This window comes from Gracilinanus agilis, chromosome 4 (genome assembly GCF_016433145.1).
Source record: "Gracilinanus agilis isolate LMUSP501 chromosome 4, AgileGrace, whole genome shotgun sequence".
Lineage (NCBI taxonomy): Eukaryota > Metazoa > Chordata > Mammalia > Didelphimorphia > Didelphidae > Gracilinanus > Gracilinanus agilis.
The window spans coordinates 357,880,783-357,897,613 of NC_058133.1; the positions used below are offsets into that span (position 1 = coordinate 357,880,783).

Sequence of the window (16,831 nt, forward strand, 5' to 3'; positions counted from 1 at the left end):
GGTCTGCTCTCAAGCCCTGAGGCTCTCGGATCCTAAGCACTCTCTCCGGACCTTTTCCCTTTCTATCTATCTCCTAATTTTTCCTAGACCTTCCCCTTTTCTAATTAAAATAAAACCTAGCTATTCTAAACCCTAAAGTTGCTGTCTGATCATTTATTTGAGCCCCTGAAGGGCTCTGGTCAATTGCCAGAGCTAGGAACCTTCCTTTCCCTTCCTCTCTCCTTTCTCCCATTCCTCCAATCCTCCTACCTTCATCCCTTAACCCCTCCCCCCCCCCAACAGCTAGTTCTGTGGAATAAGTTTCCAGTGCTTTCCAAGATGGTACAATCCAGGGAGCGAGATGTGGTCATTAATCACTTGGTCTGTATTCCAATCCTTACCAACAGAAAGCCCTTCCTCCCTTGCAACTACAAGCAAACTTCTCTATCCTAGAACTACAACCCAGAACTAGGTAAGAGACAATGGAATTGCCAAATGGTGCCTGGTCCTATTACAGTACTAGCAAAGGGTTCCTCTGGACTTTTTGATCAAGTGTTTAATACCTTTACCTTGGCTGGGCATTAAGCTTCTGATTCTAATGCTGCTATTGCTATTGCTATAGCCTCTATGGCCCACAGCTGGTATCACTGTTGTACTGCACTCCTGGCCACCTTAGTTGCCAAAGACCTCTCCCATCCTACCGAGTTGTTCTAAGAAAGAAAAAAGTCTCATCCCAATCTTTTGTTAGTTATGCCACTTTACAATTTGATTTGATGCATTTTCTAGAGTTGTTTAGAAGGGACTATTAGGAGAATTCATTTAGAATGCTCCCTCCCTTTCCTCTGCCAACTTGGCTCTAACCCAAAACCTTTTTAAAAAAGTAATGACAAAAGGAATCCATTACATACACGTTTTGAGTAACCAGTGACAAAATGCTTAAGTCATCCCTCTCCCAAATGCAATTTTGGTAGAAAGGTAGAAGGATGTGGAAAATAGCAGTACAAAATATATTAACTCTCTCATAAGCTACAACTCTGGAGTCTTTTCCTGATTTACTTAATTAATAGACTACAATAAACAAGAAGATATTTTTGACTGCATACAGAATACTTACACTCCCAACAATCCCATTTGCCTGTTTTTGCTTCTGCTGCTTTGTCTGAGGCAGTGGCACAGATGCTGTCTTTTTTTTCAAAGGTTTCTTTTTTTTTGATTTAGCAGTTTTCTTCGGTCCTTTACTCTTCTGCTGCCATCCTTTAGTCTTATTTTTGTTGGCATCACCTTGCTATAATATACCAAGAAAAAGTAAAGTGAAAAATATAGCACATTTTTTTAAAAAATCCAATCATGCCTACATTTAACTTTGCATGCAGTTACCTTAACTAAACATTGTTAATTGAAATTTGGGAAATGCCATTTAAATGTGTATATATATTTTCTATGGACACATGGGAACTATCAAACTACATTTCCCATGGTCCAACGGGTTTCCATTTCCGGTTCTTTGGGCGTGGGGACACCTGCATCACCACGCAGAGGACAGTTTAAATGAGAGGAAATCAGAAAGTAAGCCTTTTTGGCTAACAGGTGCGGGAAGAGACGGGAGGTAAGGGCGGCAGTTTAGAATCCTTACGAGCACGTGGTCTAATGATTTTATCCCTATCAGCATGGCTTTAATTAAAATACTAATTTCTATATTTATATCAGTCTTTATTATTTTTAATCATAACAACATATACAACTAAAAACTGTAGCAATGAGTATATTTCAGAAGACAAGTAAATTTTAGATAAAAACGACTATCATAAATGGTTTAACTTCCTAAAAAATGCACAAATGAGCCAATCAGTTCCCCAAATAAAATACTTCTACAATCAATTAGAGCTGGTGTGTAAAATAGCCCAAATTCTTAATTAACTTGCCCCATCTTCTGCTGGCTGCTCTTCTGCAGCACAGATGGACTGTTCCTTTTCAAATACTTCCTGAGGGGAGAAAAAGAGGAAAAGAAAAACATTAGGTTAATTAGCAAATTTACTGCCAGAAAACGAAGCATTTTTACAACAAAACAATATCCATGGAAGTTTAACTTTTTTTAGCTGAATAAACAGAATCCTTCAACAACACATTAGTTGCAAAATTTCACCTATATTACTTAAAATACATCATATCTATCTTACAAGTTTTTAAATGCAAAGCATCAATAAGTTTCTTGAATGAAAAGTAGAATGTAAAAATAAATAGTTCATCCATTCTAATACATTGCAATATTTAATATGTATTGAATTGAACATATAAAATAGAACATTTTAAATTTTATTTTAAAAATTCCCAAGAGTTAAAACATGAAATTTTCTATTCCAATTAAAACTTCAGATTGTATGCAAAGCCAGTCTTTGGAATCAGGAATAAATGTTATTAATAAATCCCTGCTGTCTCACATTTTGGCTAGGATTTTCAGAAAGTTCTTGCACTTTCACTTGAAGTGGGTATTTTTTTCCCCTCTGGTTGATGGGTAGGAAGCCAAAGAGCTCTAGCCAAAGAGTAAGAAAGGAGGGAGAAAGCAATACTATGCAGTAGAATTAACACAGTTGGTTTTTTGGAATGCAGATTTCTTTCAGAATTATTTCTGTAAAGCTGAAATGCAAATTTGTGTAAAGCAAAGACTATATAATGCTTTTTTTACATTTTCAAAATTTTTATTCATCTCTTTACATCAGCCTAATTTCTTTTTTAATTAAAATTTTTCAATTATGAAGTATTTATTATCTTTCCCACTCATCTCCCCAGTACTCCTAGGGGTGGGGGACAGGTAATACTTTCCCAGATTCTTTTATTTTTAAAGTTTTCCAAAATGTTTGGATCAACTAAAGCCCCGGAAAAAGTAAATTAATATGCCTGGTTTTCTGCAGTCCCCAAAAGATTATTTCCCATCTTTTATTATCTTTGCCAATTTACTTACTAAATTTACAATTTAGTAAGGTTGCTTTGATTTTCATTTTTCTTATTAGTGACTGGGAACAATCTTTCATATAGCTATTAATAGTGTGTAATTTTTCTTTTAAGTATGTGTTTGTATCCTTTGACCACCTGTTTATTAGACAATGACTCCTCATCTCTCAAATTTGTATTAATTATGTATCTTAGATTTAAGACCTTTATCAAAGATATCTGATGCAAAAATTTTTTTCTAATTAAAAGCTTCCTTTATCCTAATTGCATTTATTTTGTTTCACATGAAAGCTTTTCGATTTTATGTAATTGAAATTAGCAGTTTTATCTTTGTGATTACCTCTAGCCTTTGTTTGCCTTCCTCCTTCTTTAAGGAGTCCAAAGTGTTTTTATATTTAATAATCTTTTTAGGTTCAAATAAGAGGCAGTAATTATGTCAGATAACCTAATAATTTTCTCTTAAGGTACAATAAGTATCCCTAACATATTAATGTATCACCTGAGGCCCAGCAATTTGAACATAAAAGGATTTTATTACAATAAATGATAAGGGATCATTAAATAGCAAAACATAATTTATTAAGTTATCTCATGTCTAGAAGTAAAATAAGTACTACTTATTGTTTAATCAATCATTGATATCAACATATATATTAAATTCCTACTATAAGCCAAAATATCAAAGGTTCCTTTGCAACTGGGAACAAAATGATTAGGAATATTTTTCTTCCCCCCCCCCCCCAAAATAGACATAAAGATATTTTCCTTTACCTAACTGGTTTATTACAGCAGGTAAATTAATAGCCTAATAATATAGACTTCAATTTTCCACAGCAGTATTTAGTTGAAGAAAAACACAAGAGTACATACTGCATCACAACTTTGCCCAGACCAGAAATGCCAAGTACTAGGAACTGATGGGCCATTTTCATGCCCAGAACAAAGGCAACCATTCGAGAAGCATTAAGTCCTCTCCTTACCTATCTCTACTACTATTATAACTTTCTTCTCTCTTCCCCCAACACACATTTATCTATTAGTTAGTAATAGCAGTCAAGATGGCAGAGTGAGAGCCAACATATGTGTCAAGCTCTCGCAATACATTCCCTTTACAACAACCTAGATAATATGCCAAACAAAATTCTGATCAAGAAAGCTAAGTTAAGTCATAATGAATTGTTTATCCAGGGCAGCTTAAGAAAAGAGAAACCTGTTGACACTGGGGTGGGGGGTGCTAAAAGAGGTGGAAACAGCAACAAGCTATGGTGGTGGTGGCAGCAGCAGCATAGGTGAATGCCGAAAGACGGAAAAAGAGATGAACACCTGGGCAAAAAGACATCCTAAGTAACCCCCATTCTAGTACTGGGCAAAGGAACAAATGCCATTTGGAAGCTATATAGCCCATTGCTCAGCTTCCAGGCAGAGAGAAGTAGTTGTGGTCACTAGGGAACAGGGGATGTACTTGTATATGAAATAAAGAATGAGTTCCAGAACTATAGCTGTGCAACTCTGAGTCCAAAAGCATTAGGGTTACTGCTCCTCCCACTCAGCCTGCAGCTTTGGGGTGGAAAGATTTTTTTCTATGTCATCCTCTTGGGGGAAAAAAAAAAAGACGACTCAGATTGGTAGACTCTCAGCAGAGGCTCCGGTCACAAGAAGGAGGGTTTTGTTTTTTTTTTCCAAGAGGGTGACATATAAAAAATCTTTCCACTTCAATCCCTTCCCCAACCCATGTGGGTTTTCCAGCCAGCAATAGCCATTTTTTAAGCCAAAGTCTTAAGCTGACTCTAGACTCCTGGCTGAGATAGACTGGCAACTCAGGAATTTTTTTTTTTTCCCCACAAGAAGGGGAATCCTCTATCGTTTCTTTTGAGGGTAAATAGACCAAAAATTAGTAGATTCGAAGTCAGTTTGGGAAAATAAGCCTGAATGATATTTTTTTCCTTTTTCCTCCAGATCTGAGGTAACCAGTCCTTCATTTGCAAATATGCTATTGTTCTCCCTCAAAGTTTTGCCCTCCTAGTCAGGGCCTTTTGTTTACCCTATAAATAAAATCCATTCCATTTTTTTTTTTTTTTTTTGAGGAATAATGTTGTTTCAAAGCATGGCTGAAACTCTGAAACAACAGTTTGAGTTGGTAGGTCTAAAAAGTACAGTTTGGATCTGCTTAATTCTTTTCCTGGGAGTTTTTATTTTCAATGGAGATTTCCCACTTTATTTACTTCTCAAGAATATGCAAAAGGCTAGGGGGCTGCTTAAACCCCTACAAACCAAACTGAAATATTTTGTCAGGGTTTTGAAAATCTTAAATACTCTCAACATGCAGAATGGAGATTCTGCTCAGAACAGAATTCTCCCTCACCGACGAAAATGCAAATGGATGATAAATACCAGGGACAAATCTTAAAGATATATGGGAGTTCATTACTTGCTAACTATTTTGAGTTTTATTTCCCCTCCCTAATAGTAAACAAGTCTTTTCAGATTGGTAAAAAGGATTTTGACTGCACTGCTTGTACCTTGTCATTTGCATATGTTATTGTATATTGCTGAGTGCTTTAAGATTTAATTTTTTTTTAAATTTGTCTATACTGTTTCCCTATGACTTATACTGAACAGAATTTCATTGTGAAAGCCCATGAACATCGTACACAAAAAATTGTTTAAGTTGTAAAAAGCCCATAAGTCTTATGTATCCTGGATTTGTCATCTCAACTTTTGAGGTCACATGTTCTTATACAACCTTTGGAGAATATAATGAGCTAAATATCTCAATTGTTTTTAAATGATCCATTTTGTAGCTCAAGTAATTATTATATATCCCCACCTGCATATTTGTAATAAATTTAATGGATGAGACATATAATTGTAAAAAATTTAATGGATGAGATATAACAGTTTCATGCCAGAGGAGCTGGAAAAGTGTTCCTAGGGCGTATCGCCTCTAGAAGGCTCCCAAGAGGGAGAATTCCCCAGGTAGCAAGTGGCTTCTGGATGATTTTATAATTTGACTATTCAACTTATTCTACTCTTCCACCAGAATAATCTATATTCTTGGTGATGTTTTAGACCCAAAATAGGTTTTCATCAACAGTTGCCAAGGTTGAAAGATTTGCTATATCTGTTGAATTTGTGACAAATATACATCAGTTCACAGGTTTTTAAAATACCACACAGCAACTCATGTGAATCCTATATAATGATGGATTTGTTTGCTCTATTGTCGATAACTGTCTATTGTGAATTTTGGGGCCTTTGGTAATTTTTGAATGTGCATTATCTACTTTTTTGTAAATCTTCTATTTTGTAAAAAAACTTCTGCACTCACACAGTGGATCATGGCCAAGTTTAAAAACGAAATAGATCTCATTTTTTGATGAGGAACCTTTGTATTCTACCTCTCCCTGGCTGACACAGTGTGTTCCTGATTCTAAGTTATATTTTTTGATTTTTAAAACATTTTTTATTATTTTTTCCTTGTATTTGCAATATAGTATGAGTATTTGAAGTACATATAATCAATATTAATCTTTTTCTTTTTTGATTTTGCAGTAATATAAGTTTAAAGTACATTTGTTCTAATATTAATGCATACCCAAAAAGCTTTAAACTATAGAATAATGCCATTGATTATTTAAATATTATGAGACTTTGCTCAATGATTCTGTCTGATTCCAGAAGAAGGAATATAAAAAGAGCCATTGTACAGTGCCAAAGAAGCACAAAGCTAACCTGCATAGTGCCAATAGAGCACAAGGTCAAAGAGACCAACCAATCCCTGTGGGATTGATATAATTTTGAGCCAAGACAACAGGACTTGAACTTGTTTGGGGTTCAAGGTTGCAATTGATTTGCCATATGTCAGAGGCAGGTCTTCCTTTGAACCACATTCTAACAAAGCACCTGTTTAGCTGCCATCCTGGCTCCTATAATCTAGTCCCTTTTCTGTCTTTCCTAGTGTAGCAAACTTTCTGTAGTCTTGACTACTGACTGGGTAAGTGCACAATTGCTTAAATCACTTAAATTAGGTCCTGATTCAAGGACCCGTTATGTTTATTTTTCCTATTTTTTAGACATAAGATTTTGATATTTTATATTTTATCCACAGGTTATTTTTTCTCTTTTGTTTGGATTTTTTGATGTTTTTAATTTCCTTTGCAAATTGATTCATATACCTCATAACTCAGCCATGCATCCCTGAGTGATCCCTGTGCTGTTATCCACCTCAGAAGGGACTATGTTGTTGTTGTGAATTTTGATTTGAATTTGAGCCTAATTTAGAACAGAAGACTACCTCCCAGAATCCAGAAAGCAAACCTGTTTGGAGAAGGTACCGTGAAGATGCCTGTAGAGACTACATGCTGCACCAGAAGATCCAGAGTGAACTTTGGGATGTGAAATTGAACTATGGGAGGGTTGAAAGTATTTGTTTGGAATGTATATTTTTTATGTCAAAGGGGACTGCTCCCAAATTGGCTTTTTGTCAATGTAGCAATCACTGATTTTGTTCTCTTTTCCTTTTATCCACAAATTATTGCAATTTTTAAGTTGATTATGTTTTTATGATCCATTGGAGAGACTGGTCTCCCAAAGGATCACAGGGGGGCGGGGGCATGTATAAATGGAGATTTTGAACCTTGAACTTCATCCCCCATAAGTCCCTTAGTATATCCCAAAATTCCCTTTAATCTCTCCTGCACCTCCACATTTGCTTGGTCACGTTATTGTTCTATAAGTTCTGTAGCTCCTCCCTCTTTCTCTCTTTTGCTCTGGAAAATGGACTGAATAACTAGATCTCTGACTTTAATTATTATTAATAAATCTTTATTAAATATAATACCTTAGTTACTGAATATTAATTTTAAAATCCACAGAAGACAGCCATTCTGAAATTGTAGAATTTCTCAGTTGGCTAACTAATGACTAAATCCAGTACCCATCTACAGAAACTCAAAGAAGCACAAGCCAAAAGACCCAAACCAAGTCAGGAATTTGCATATCAAAAACAAGAAGGGCAATGAACAGATCTCTTTCCAGATTATATCACTTGCAAAGTTTCAAAAACTTAGAGGCACTCTTCTACCAAAAGCCCAGGCTAGATATACCCCACCAACCCTCAGAGTTAAGCACAGCCCAATACAATATGAAATTCAAAAAAGGTTACAAGGATAAGTAAACAAAAACAAAAAAAAGAACTAAATCAAAACCTATTACAGTGACGGGGAAGCTCAAGAAACAAACACAGAAGACAATCGCTTAAAAACATCAACTGGCAAAGTCTTCAAAAAAATAATTAAAAATTGGACACAAGTCCAATAAGAATTCTAGAAGAAACCAATTAATTACAAAGGAACAAAAAAAGTGTTTTTAATTAGTTGACAGTTCGGTAAAGAGTATAAAAATTTAGAATTAGCCAACTAGTAAAATGAAGGACAAAACATCACTGAAGAACTCCTTATAAAAATTAGAATAAAGCAAGAGGAAACTAATGACTCCATGAGAAATCAAGAAACAAAAGAACAAAGTCAAAAGCTTGAAATCTTTGAAGAGATTGTAAAATATCTCATCAGAAGAGCCAAGTGAAAAATAGATCAAGAGATCATTTAAGAATTATTGAATTACCTGAAAGCAATGATCAAAAAAAAAAAAGAGCCTAGTCATCCTATTTCAAGAAATTACAAAGGAAATTTGTCCAGATTATCTTAGAACCAGAGTGCAAAGTGGAAACTAAAAGAATTCATCAATCATTTCAGGAAAGAAATCTCAAAATGAAAACTCCTATGAATACAGTCAAATCCCAAGCTCTCGGGTCAAAAAGAAAAAATACTGCAAGCAGTCAAAAAGAATTAATTCAAATACTAAGGAGCCATAGTCAGGATCACACAGGATTTAGCAGCTATTACTATAATAGAGTGGAGGGCTTGTAATATGAAGGCAAAAGAACTAGGATTATAACAAAAAATAATTTGCCCAGCAAAAACTTAATATAATCTTAGTGGGGGGTCGGGGGTGGGGTAATTTAAAGAAATAAAGGGCATTTTTTATACCCAAATTATTGTAATTTAAAACTTGATTCTGTTTACAAGATCGATTGGAGAGACCAGTCTTCCAAGGATCTCAGGGGAGAATGTGTAATTAGAAATCTTGTACCTTTAAAACTACATTACCCAAGAGCTCACTGGCTTCCTATCGTTACAGGCTGACATAGACAGGAGATAAATTCTGTGAATTTCCATGTCTAGCCCTCTTCTCTTGGAATGAGAACAGCTGTGAACGTGGGACTTTTGAACAGGTAGATTAGCTTGGGCACATGGTTTATTTTGTTACCTTTTTATTCCTTTACTTCTAGTGATTATAAATATATCTTATAAAATATATTTGAAGTTGTTATTATTATATATTAATTTTAATTTTTACACATTCAAGTATTTCTGATGAAGAGACCAGGGCTGAAAAGAAAACCTGGTATTCAAATACAAGTCACAAGAGAATATTTTATTTAGTTTTCAAAGATGTTTGCACCAAATTTTTTTATATATGGTGATTGCTTCAATATCTTCCATGGGAAGAGTGAACCAAACCAGGTTGAAAATGGAGTAACTGTTACACTTCAAACCTGGGTGAAATGGGGGGACCTCATCTCAAAAATGGATGAAAATAAGTATATCATTCCTAAAGAAAACAGTTTTGATTACTGGAAAGTCCTTATTTAAAAATCTATGGAGTTAAAGGTAAACTTGGGTTCTTAAAAGACTATACACTAATTGAGCACAAATGGTGGCAGATCCTACCAAAGCAGAAAGGTCTGGAGTAAGGGCCCAGCCTTAATTCTGGTGTCAGGCTAGTCACCAGATAACATTTGGCCATAACAAGTTATAAAATTCTCGTGGGAGGCCTACAATTTGCACCTATGAAAGAAATATTCATACCACTGAAATCCCAGAGATATTAAGGTAAAAGCACCACTAAATAAGTTCAACCAAAAAAAAAAAAATATGAAAGTCAACCCCATCCACATTTTTAGATTCTTTAAGCAAAGCAACAAAAAATTACTCACTGCCATTGTCTGCCTTGTCAATTTGACCAATACTGTGACAAGAGATCCTACTGTAATATTATTGCTATCTTCATCATCTAATACTGTAAGACAAAAGGAATAAAAGGGTTAAAAAATGAACAGTAAAATTTCATCAAAACCAATTTAGAGCAAAAAAAAAACTATGAATTTCATACTTTAATGATCATCAAATAAATTGTATTTTTAAACATTAATTAATATGAAATCACAAATTTGTAATAATGTGAAAATTCTACAAAATATTTTATTAATCTGGCATTACATTCTCAGGAGTTAAACTGATAGGGTAGAATCATAACTAAATCTTCTTTGTCTTCTATAATATTATAGTAGTGCCCTGGTTGTTCTCCTATTTCTTCTCCTCCAAAAATGTGGGCATGAGCCATGGCCCAAGTCCTCAACTCTGTTTACTCTTTACACTCCCTCTTTTCTGAGATCTCATCTACCCTCCTTGCTTAAATTACCATCTACAAAACTACAATGCTGACCTTGATTTCTCTATTGAACTTCAGTCATTAATGATTTTCTATCCTATAGGTCAGCAAACTCCAAAGCTATTAATGGTTTTTACATTTCTAAATAAAGTTTTATTGCATTTAAAAATAGGCCATTCAAAAATCAGCTTTTGGGGGACCCCAGTGTAGCTAGATATTCTGCCTTCCCATCAAATTCAACTGCATCTCCCAAAAATCAACTCTATCTCTTAATTTCTCTATTTTTGTGTCTCAATAACCTTCACTTGAAAATTTGAAGTCATTCTTGGTTTCACCTCTTCTTCTCCCACTATCTCCTCCAATGAGTTACTAAATCATACAATGATTTATCCACTGCCTCTACCTTATTAACCTTTCAACCCTTTACTAAGTCCTACACTCTACTGCTAGATTAACTTCCCTTAAACATCATTAACATTAACATCATTTGCATACTTTAGCTCCCCTTTTAAAAAACTTTCAGTGACTCCTCACTTTTACAAAACACTGACATTTATGGTTTTAATTCCTCTCCAATATTCTCTAACCTTTTTAAGTTAAATTTATTCCATTGATCTATTTAATATTCTTAAGATTCCATCATTCAACTAACTAGAAATCTATCTAGCTGCATTATCAACATCCATCACACTTAATAGCTAAGCAATTTTAACCAGGGCACATGTCCCAATTCAAATTACTTAGTCCTTTTTTCCCCTGGGTTAGATGAACATGTACATGAATTAAGAGATCAGGAAAACCTTCATGGAGGTGGGGGAATTTGAGCTTGCACTGAAGGCTCAGTAGGAATTCAAATGGAGATAAAGAAGAAGAGAATAAAAAAGGCTAAAGCTTGGGAATGGCATCAAAAAGCATAAAATATATTTGTGGAAAATTAAGTAGTTCAGTTTGGGTGGAGTTTAGAATATATGAAAGTGAGATATGTTGATGCTAAGGTTAAAAAATAAAATCTGACCCCTCTAGCTCTAAAATGTTATCTTCTACATGCCTGTTAATATTTGTAATACCTAAAATTATGAGGCTTATAGCAGCTTAATAACTTTATTAAATCAAAGTAGTAGTAGTAGTAAAGAGAAGGAAAGGTAGGAGAGAAGTAGAGATATTTAGCTTTCTTATCTGAAGATGCCATTTGGGCCTGTAGTTAAACCTCCAACAAGGGTTCATTCCATTCTCTACACTCATGCCGAAAAAGACCAAGACTGGCTCCTGGTCTGTCCTTATAAGATTTTTATCTCCACCCACTAACTCTCACATGTCACATTTCAGGAACCAATTACAGTTTCTTAAGTTTGCAGAGGGGGGTTGGGGGTGAGGGGCAATGAGGAGGAGGATGTTAAAAAGGCAACACAATGGAGATTGACAATGGTAAAAATTGAAGAAAATAATTTCATTTCTTTCTCAAAATTGCAACTAAGGACCAAATTTGATAAGAGTAAAACACAAAAACATAGTAAAACAATGTAAAATGTTGATGTCTTAGTTTATCAAATGAAAAATATCTTTCATCTCACAAAGACAGTATTTCCAAACTTTGAGAATGAAAAATCTTTTATCACTATATAAATCTATGTCATTTTTTTGGAAAGTTAAGAGAAGGATCTTAATACCATATTGACTATTCCCACTCTCCCATGAGAGCTATATGGAGGAAGAGGTAAACTCGCAGGCTAAAATGCCAAGAGAAAGATGAGGCAAAGGTCTAAAGAAGCTGAATAGCTTGATAACTGCCACAGGGGCAGAATGCTAGACCTCTTGTCACACCTGGCTGAAGCCTTCAAAGATGTTCCCTAGACTTTATCAGGTTCTGATCATCATTTGAATCTTCCCTGACTATATGGCATTATATATCTACCTGTTTCAAATCAATTCATACAAATTAATCCATTTAGTTATATGTTACCTAACATTCTAGATTGATTATTATCATTGTGTCTGAGTGTAGCACTTGTATCATCTCTGCTTTTGGGGGGGTGGAAAAAGTTTGTTTGGGTTTTTTGGTTTGTTTGTTTTTTGCAAATGTTCAATAAAACAGACTGCTCTCCCAAACCAAAGTATTATACATATAATCATAGTAAGATAGCACTGTAGTCAGTCAATAAATATTAATAAGTGTTTCTCTAACCAGGCACTGTACTAAGCAATGGGAATACAAAGGCAGAGAGTCCGTGTTATCAAGGAATTCACATCTATTGGAGGAAACAGTGTACAAACAACCTACATGCAGGATAAAATGGAAATAACCAACAAAAGGAAGTCCCTAGAATAAAGGGGACCCGAAAAGACTTCCTACAAAATGTATTTCAGTTTGAATTTGAAGAAAACCAGAAGAAGAAATAAGGAGACAAGAGTATTCCTGACATAAAGGGATAGTCAGTGAAAATGCAGTCAGGAGATAGAGAATCTTGTTTGAGGAACAGCAATGAGGCTAGTGTTACTGGACTTTGAAGTAGGGGGAGAGAGGTGTAAGATGTAGTTTAAAATTATGTGCATTGTTATTTTTTAAAATAAACTAAATTTTCCTGGTGAACCTAATATATCTATCACTGCTAGGTTACAAGTGATAGTGGAGAAGGAAAGGTTTTATTTTTTTATTTCTTAAGCAACCAACTAATAAAAGAGCACTAGTATTTCAAAAGAGGCAGCAGTGTTCAGTGACAAAACTCTCTCACTTACCCTGTGATTTTATGTCCATTGTCACAAATGGAAAACTCCCAAGGACAGCCATAACTTCTTCATATTTTTCATCTTCTAGGAAGTGTAGTAGGTTGCGGCGATCAGATTCTTTTAAACTCACCAAATCCTGGATAGTTTTGATTTTAAACTTTTTAAAAAAAGACAAGAAAAATAAGCTAAATAAGCCTATTAATAGCAGGAAATGAGCATTTTGGTTAGAACTTCAATGACCTGAAAAATGGTGAAGCTAAGTATTTTATATTTTATGCTTTTCAACGTATTGTATATTTAGAATTTTAAAACAACAAATTTAACATTTTATTTTATCTTTTTCTCAAATACAGCTAAATTGTTTGAAAGCATTAACACTTTGGGGAGAAAAAATTAACTAAATATTAAAATGCCAGGATCAATTTGATTATTACATATTGCCATATATTTAGTTCATTTCATTTTTTTAAAAAGGTCACCATACAATTATATCAAATGTATCTGTAACCACTACAAAAACAACACCAGAGTCTCTCTCCACTTCATATTAGAAACAAGAGTCATTATCTTGGAGTACTCAATGAAACCAAGACTAGCACAAACACTTATTTCAAAGAATTCTTTAAATTTAAATTCCACTTATCTTAAAAAGAACCAAAACCTAGTCAGTTACATACCTTTTTATGATTAGAAACCCGTCTAAGATTGTCCTCTTCAATATGAGGGAGCTGAAGAAGGGGAGATTTAAATTGCTGAAGCCCTTGAACAGACATCTGGGAAAGCTTCATACAGTTTTCCAGGGATCCCAAAGTTGGAGCACGAAACTCCCTTTCTTAGAAAGAATTAAAAAAACAAGGCTGCACTTTTCACTTGCTTTACAATATGCTAACATAACCAACAAAAAGTAGTGGGAGAATTCATTTCAACATAATTATACACTAAAAAAGAAATAACATTTTAAATCCAACAAACTTCAAAAATGAAAGTTTACCTTTCCAAAAAATAAACAAGAAAGGAATAGTACTATAAAAAATAAATTCTTCTTTTCAAAGATTCAAAGAACACCCTTACCATAACCACTAGTTTGATAACCACTTCTACTGACAGTCATAAGCTAACTAACATACCCTTTGTTAGCAGCAAGAACAAGCTAATAGTATTGGGAAGAATGTAAGTAGATTAGGTTTTTTTCCCTGTGTTTTGTAAGCAATTCTTTAATGTTGATGGAAGAATATAAATTCATCTAAAGAGTAGCTAAAGGCAAAATTTATCTGAAACTTAGGTGTGCCTTTCTTCTCTCAGTCTTCCTCCTGTGGCAATTTTGAAGCTAATAAAACTAAATAAGATAAATAATTAAATCAATGTCTTTTTTTTTTAAGTCAGTGTCTTTTAAAGAAAAATATTCCACTAAGGGGAAAAGTCTGGCATTATTTCAATTTCACTAAGAAAATGAACTTCTCTTACAAAACTAATGGTGGTTCTACAATTTTGTTATTTTTTAAATCCTTCCTTCCCACTACCGAATCCTCACATCTTCTTCAAAGGATGTGAGACTACATTACTACAAATAGACTCCACACCTTGTAAGTCCAAAAGTTAAAAAATAGCAATGAAGCATGACTCTAATGCTATTTTTATAATGGAGAATTACCCAATTCCAAAAGATTCAAAAGGAAAGAAAAGAGGCAGGATAAAGGAATTAAAATCTTCACAAATCAAACCTGGTAGTAACACTGAAACAAAATGCTTTCTTTCCAAAGCCTTTTAATAGGGAGTGGAGCCAAGATGGCAGCTTGGTAGCAGCAAAAACCTAAGCAGCTCTGACAATCCTTCCAAATCCAAAGGCTTAAGTAATAGAAAAAACATTCCCCAAAATGTTCATCTCTAAGTATATGATACCCAGGATGTTTATATCTAGCTTTAATCACTTTCTGGAGTTCCAGTCCCAACTACATTCCCAACTGTCTTGTGGATACTTAGGACCTGATATCCTATAGGCATCTCAATTTCAATAGGTCCAAAACAAATCGCTTCCCTTCAAACTTCCCCACCCTGCCTCTACTTGAGCTTTTCTTTTCTTTTAAAACAGGATATCCTTCCAGTCACTTAGGCTCCCAACTTTAGTATCATTCTAGACTCTTTCTCATGCTCTGCAACTATTTAATATGCTGTCAAAGCTAGGCACTTATACTTCCTACATCTCTTATAATATATTCATTTCTTTTGGCTCACATAGGTACCAACCAAGTGTAGGCCCCAAAATTCCCTAACCCATTTCCCTGCCTCAAATCTCTACTCATTCTATCCATTCTTCTTTTGGTTGCAAAGTGATTTTCCCAAGTCACAGTGCTGACCATGTTGCCCCATTCCTCAATAACTCTAGTAGCTCTTTAATACTTATTGTGGCATTTAAAGTCCTTCCTGGCATGGTCTTTTCCTATATATCTAGTCTTCTTGTACTTTATTTCTCTCCATGTACCCCAGTGGTTCCCAAACGTTTTTGGCCTACCTCCCCCTTTCCAGAAAAAATATTACTTAGCACCCTCTGTCACATACTATCACTGCCCCCTTACAGTTATTCACTGCCCCCAAATGCACCTGTGGCCATCACTGCCCGCCCTGGATCACTACAGCACCCACCAGGGGGCGGTGGTGCCCACTTTGGGAATCACTGATGTACCCTATGATCCAGCTACACTGGTCTATATGATGGTGCTTACACATGACTCTCTGTGCTTAACTGTTGGTTGTCCCCTATTCCTGAGGGGAATTTCATTCCTGAAATGCTGTCCTTCCTCACCTCTACTGGCTTCCTTCAAGATTCAGCTCAATTTCCACCTCATTTAGGAGGTCTTTTCCAGTAGAGATTCCATACATAGTTGTTTTTGCCTTTCTTTGTTATTACCTGTGCTATACACAGAGTCTGGCATATAGTAAATTCTTAATAAATATCTGTTGCCTGACTGACTGGAAACAAAGTAAATATCTATCAATTCTGCAATGGCTAAACAAACTATAGTATATGATTATAATGAATTTATTCTTGTGCCCTAAGAAATGCATATAAGGAATTCCAAGAAAGATGGGAAGATTCTGAAGACCTAATGTGGAGTAAAGAATGAGGAAAATCTACACAGAGATTACTGTAACATAAAAATTAAACTGAAAGGCACTAAAATGCTTATTAATTATAAGGACCAATTTTGATCCCAGAGAACTTATTATGGAATTCCCTCCTTTCATCAGAAAGGCTATGGATATGAGATATAGTGCATGGACAGGCTACACTCTCTTTGTCAAATATTGGTTTGCTTTGTTACAAAGGGCAGAATTAGTAATGGAAAGTACCTTTTGTTTTTAATGCTTTAGTCATCAATGAAACTTTTTTTTAAAAATAACAAATAATGGGATTTATCAGCTCATACTTATCAGCTAAGACAAAGGGCAAAGCAGTGGAAAGACCAGAAAAAGATAGCCAAAAGACTTAGGTTTAGAAATGGTACAACATACCCTCATACTTACATGTCCTCTTTTTCATTTTTAAAAACTATTTATATTATATGTGAGGTTTTTTTTAAAAATAGTGAATTAATTCATTCTTATTTTTATTATAAATAACTGTGTTTATAGAAAACAAACAAAAAAAGAGGGGAAAAACAAAACTCCA

The 16,831-nt window shown here is 34.7% G+C and overlaps 1 protein-coding gene across 1 annotated transcript in view; it reads right to left on the reverse strand.

The window, feature by feature from the left end:
- SEC63 (SEC63 homolog, protein translocation regulator) overlaps positions 1–16,831 on the reverse strand; it is an 89,392-nt gene that overhangs the window by 22,171 nt on the left and 50,390 nt on the right. The window contains exons 12-16 of the mRNA XM_044676665.1: positions 13,842–13,996; positions 13,174–13,321; positions 9,986–10,068; positions 1,902–1,961; positions 1,094–1,264 (exon numbers count right to left, since the gene is read on the reverse strand). Coding sequence (XP_044532600.1) covers positions 1,094–1,264; positions 1,902–1,961; positions 9,986–10,068; positions 13,174–13,321; positions 13,842–13,996 — 617 coding nt within the window. The remainder of the gene's footprint in view (positions 1–1,093; positions 1,265–1,901; positions 1,962–9,985; positions 10,069–13,173; positions 13,322–13,841; positions 13,997–16,831) is intronic.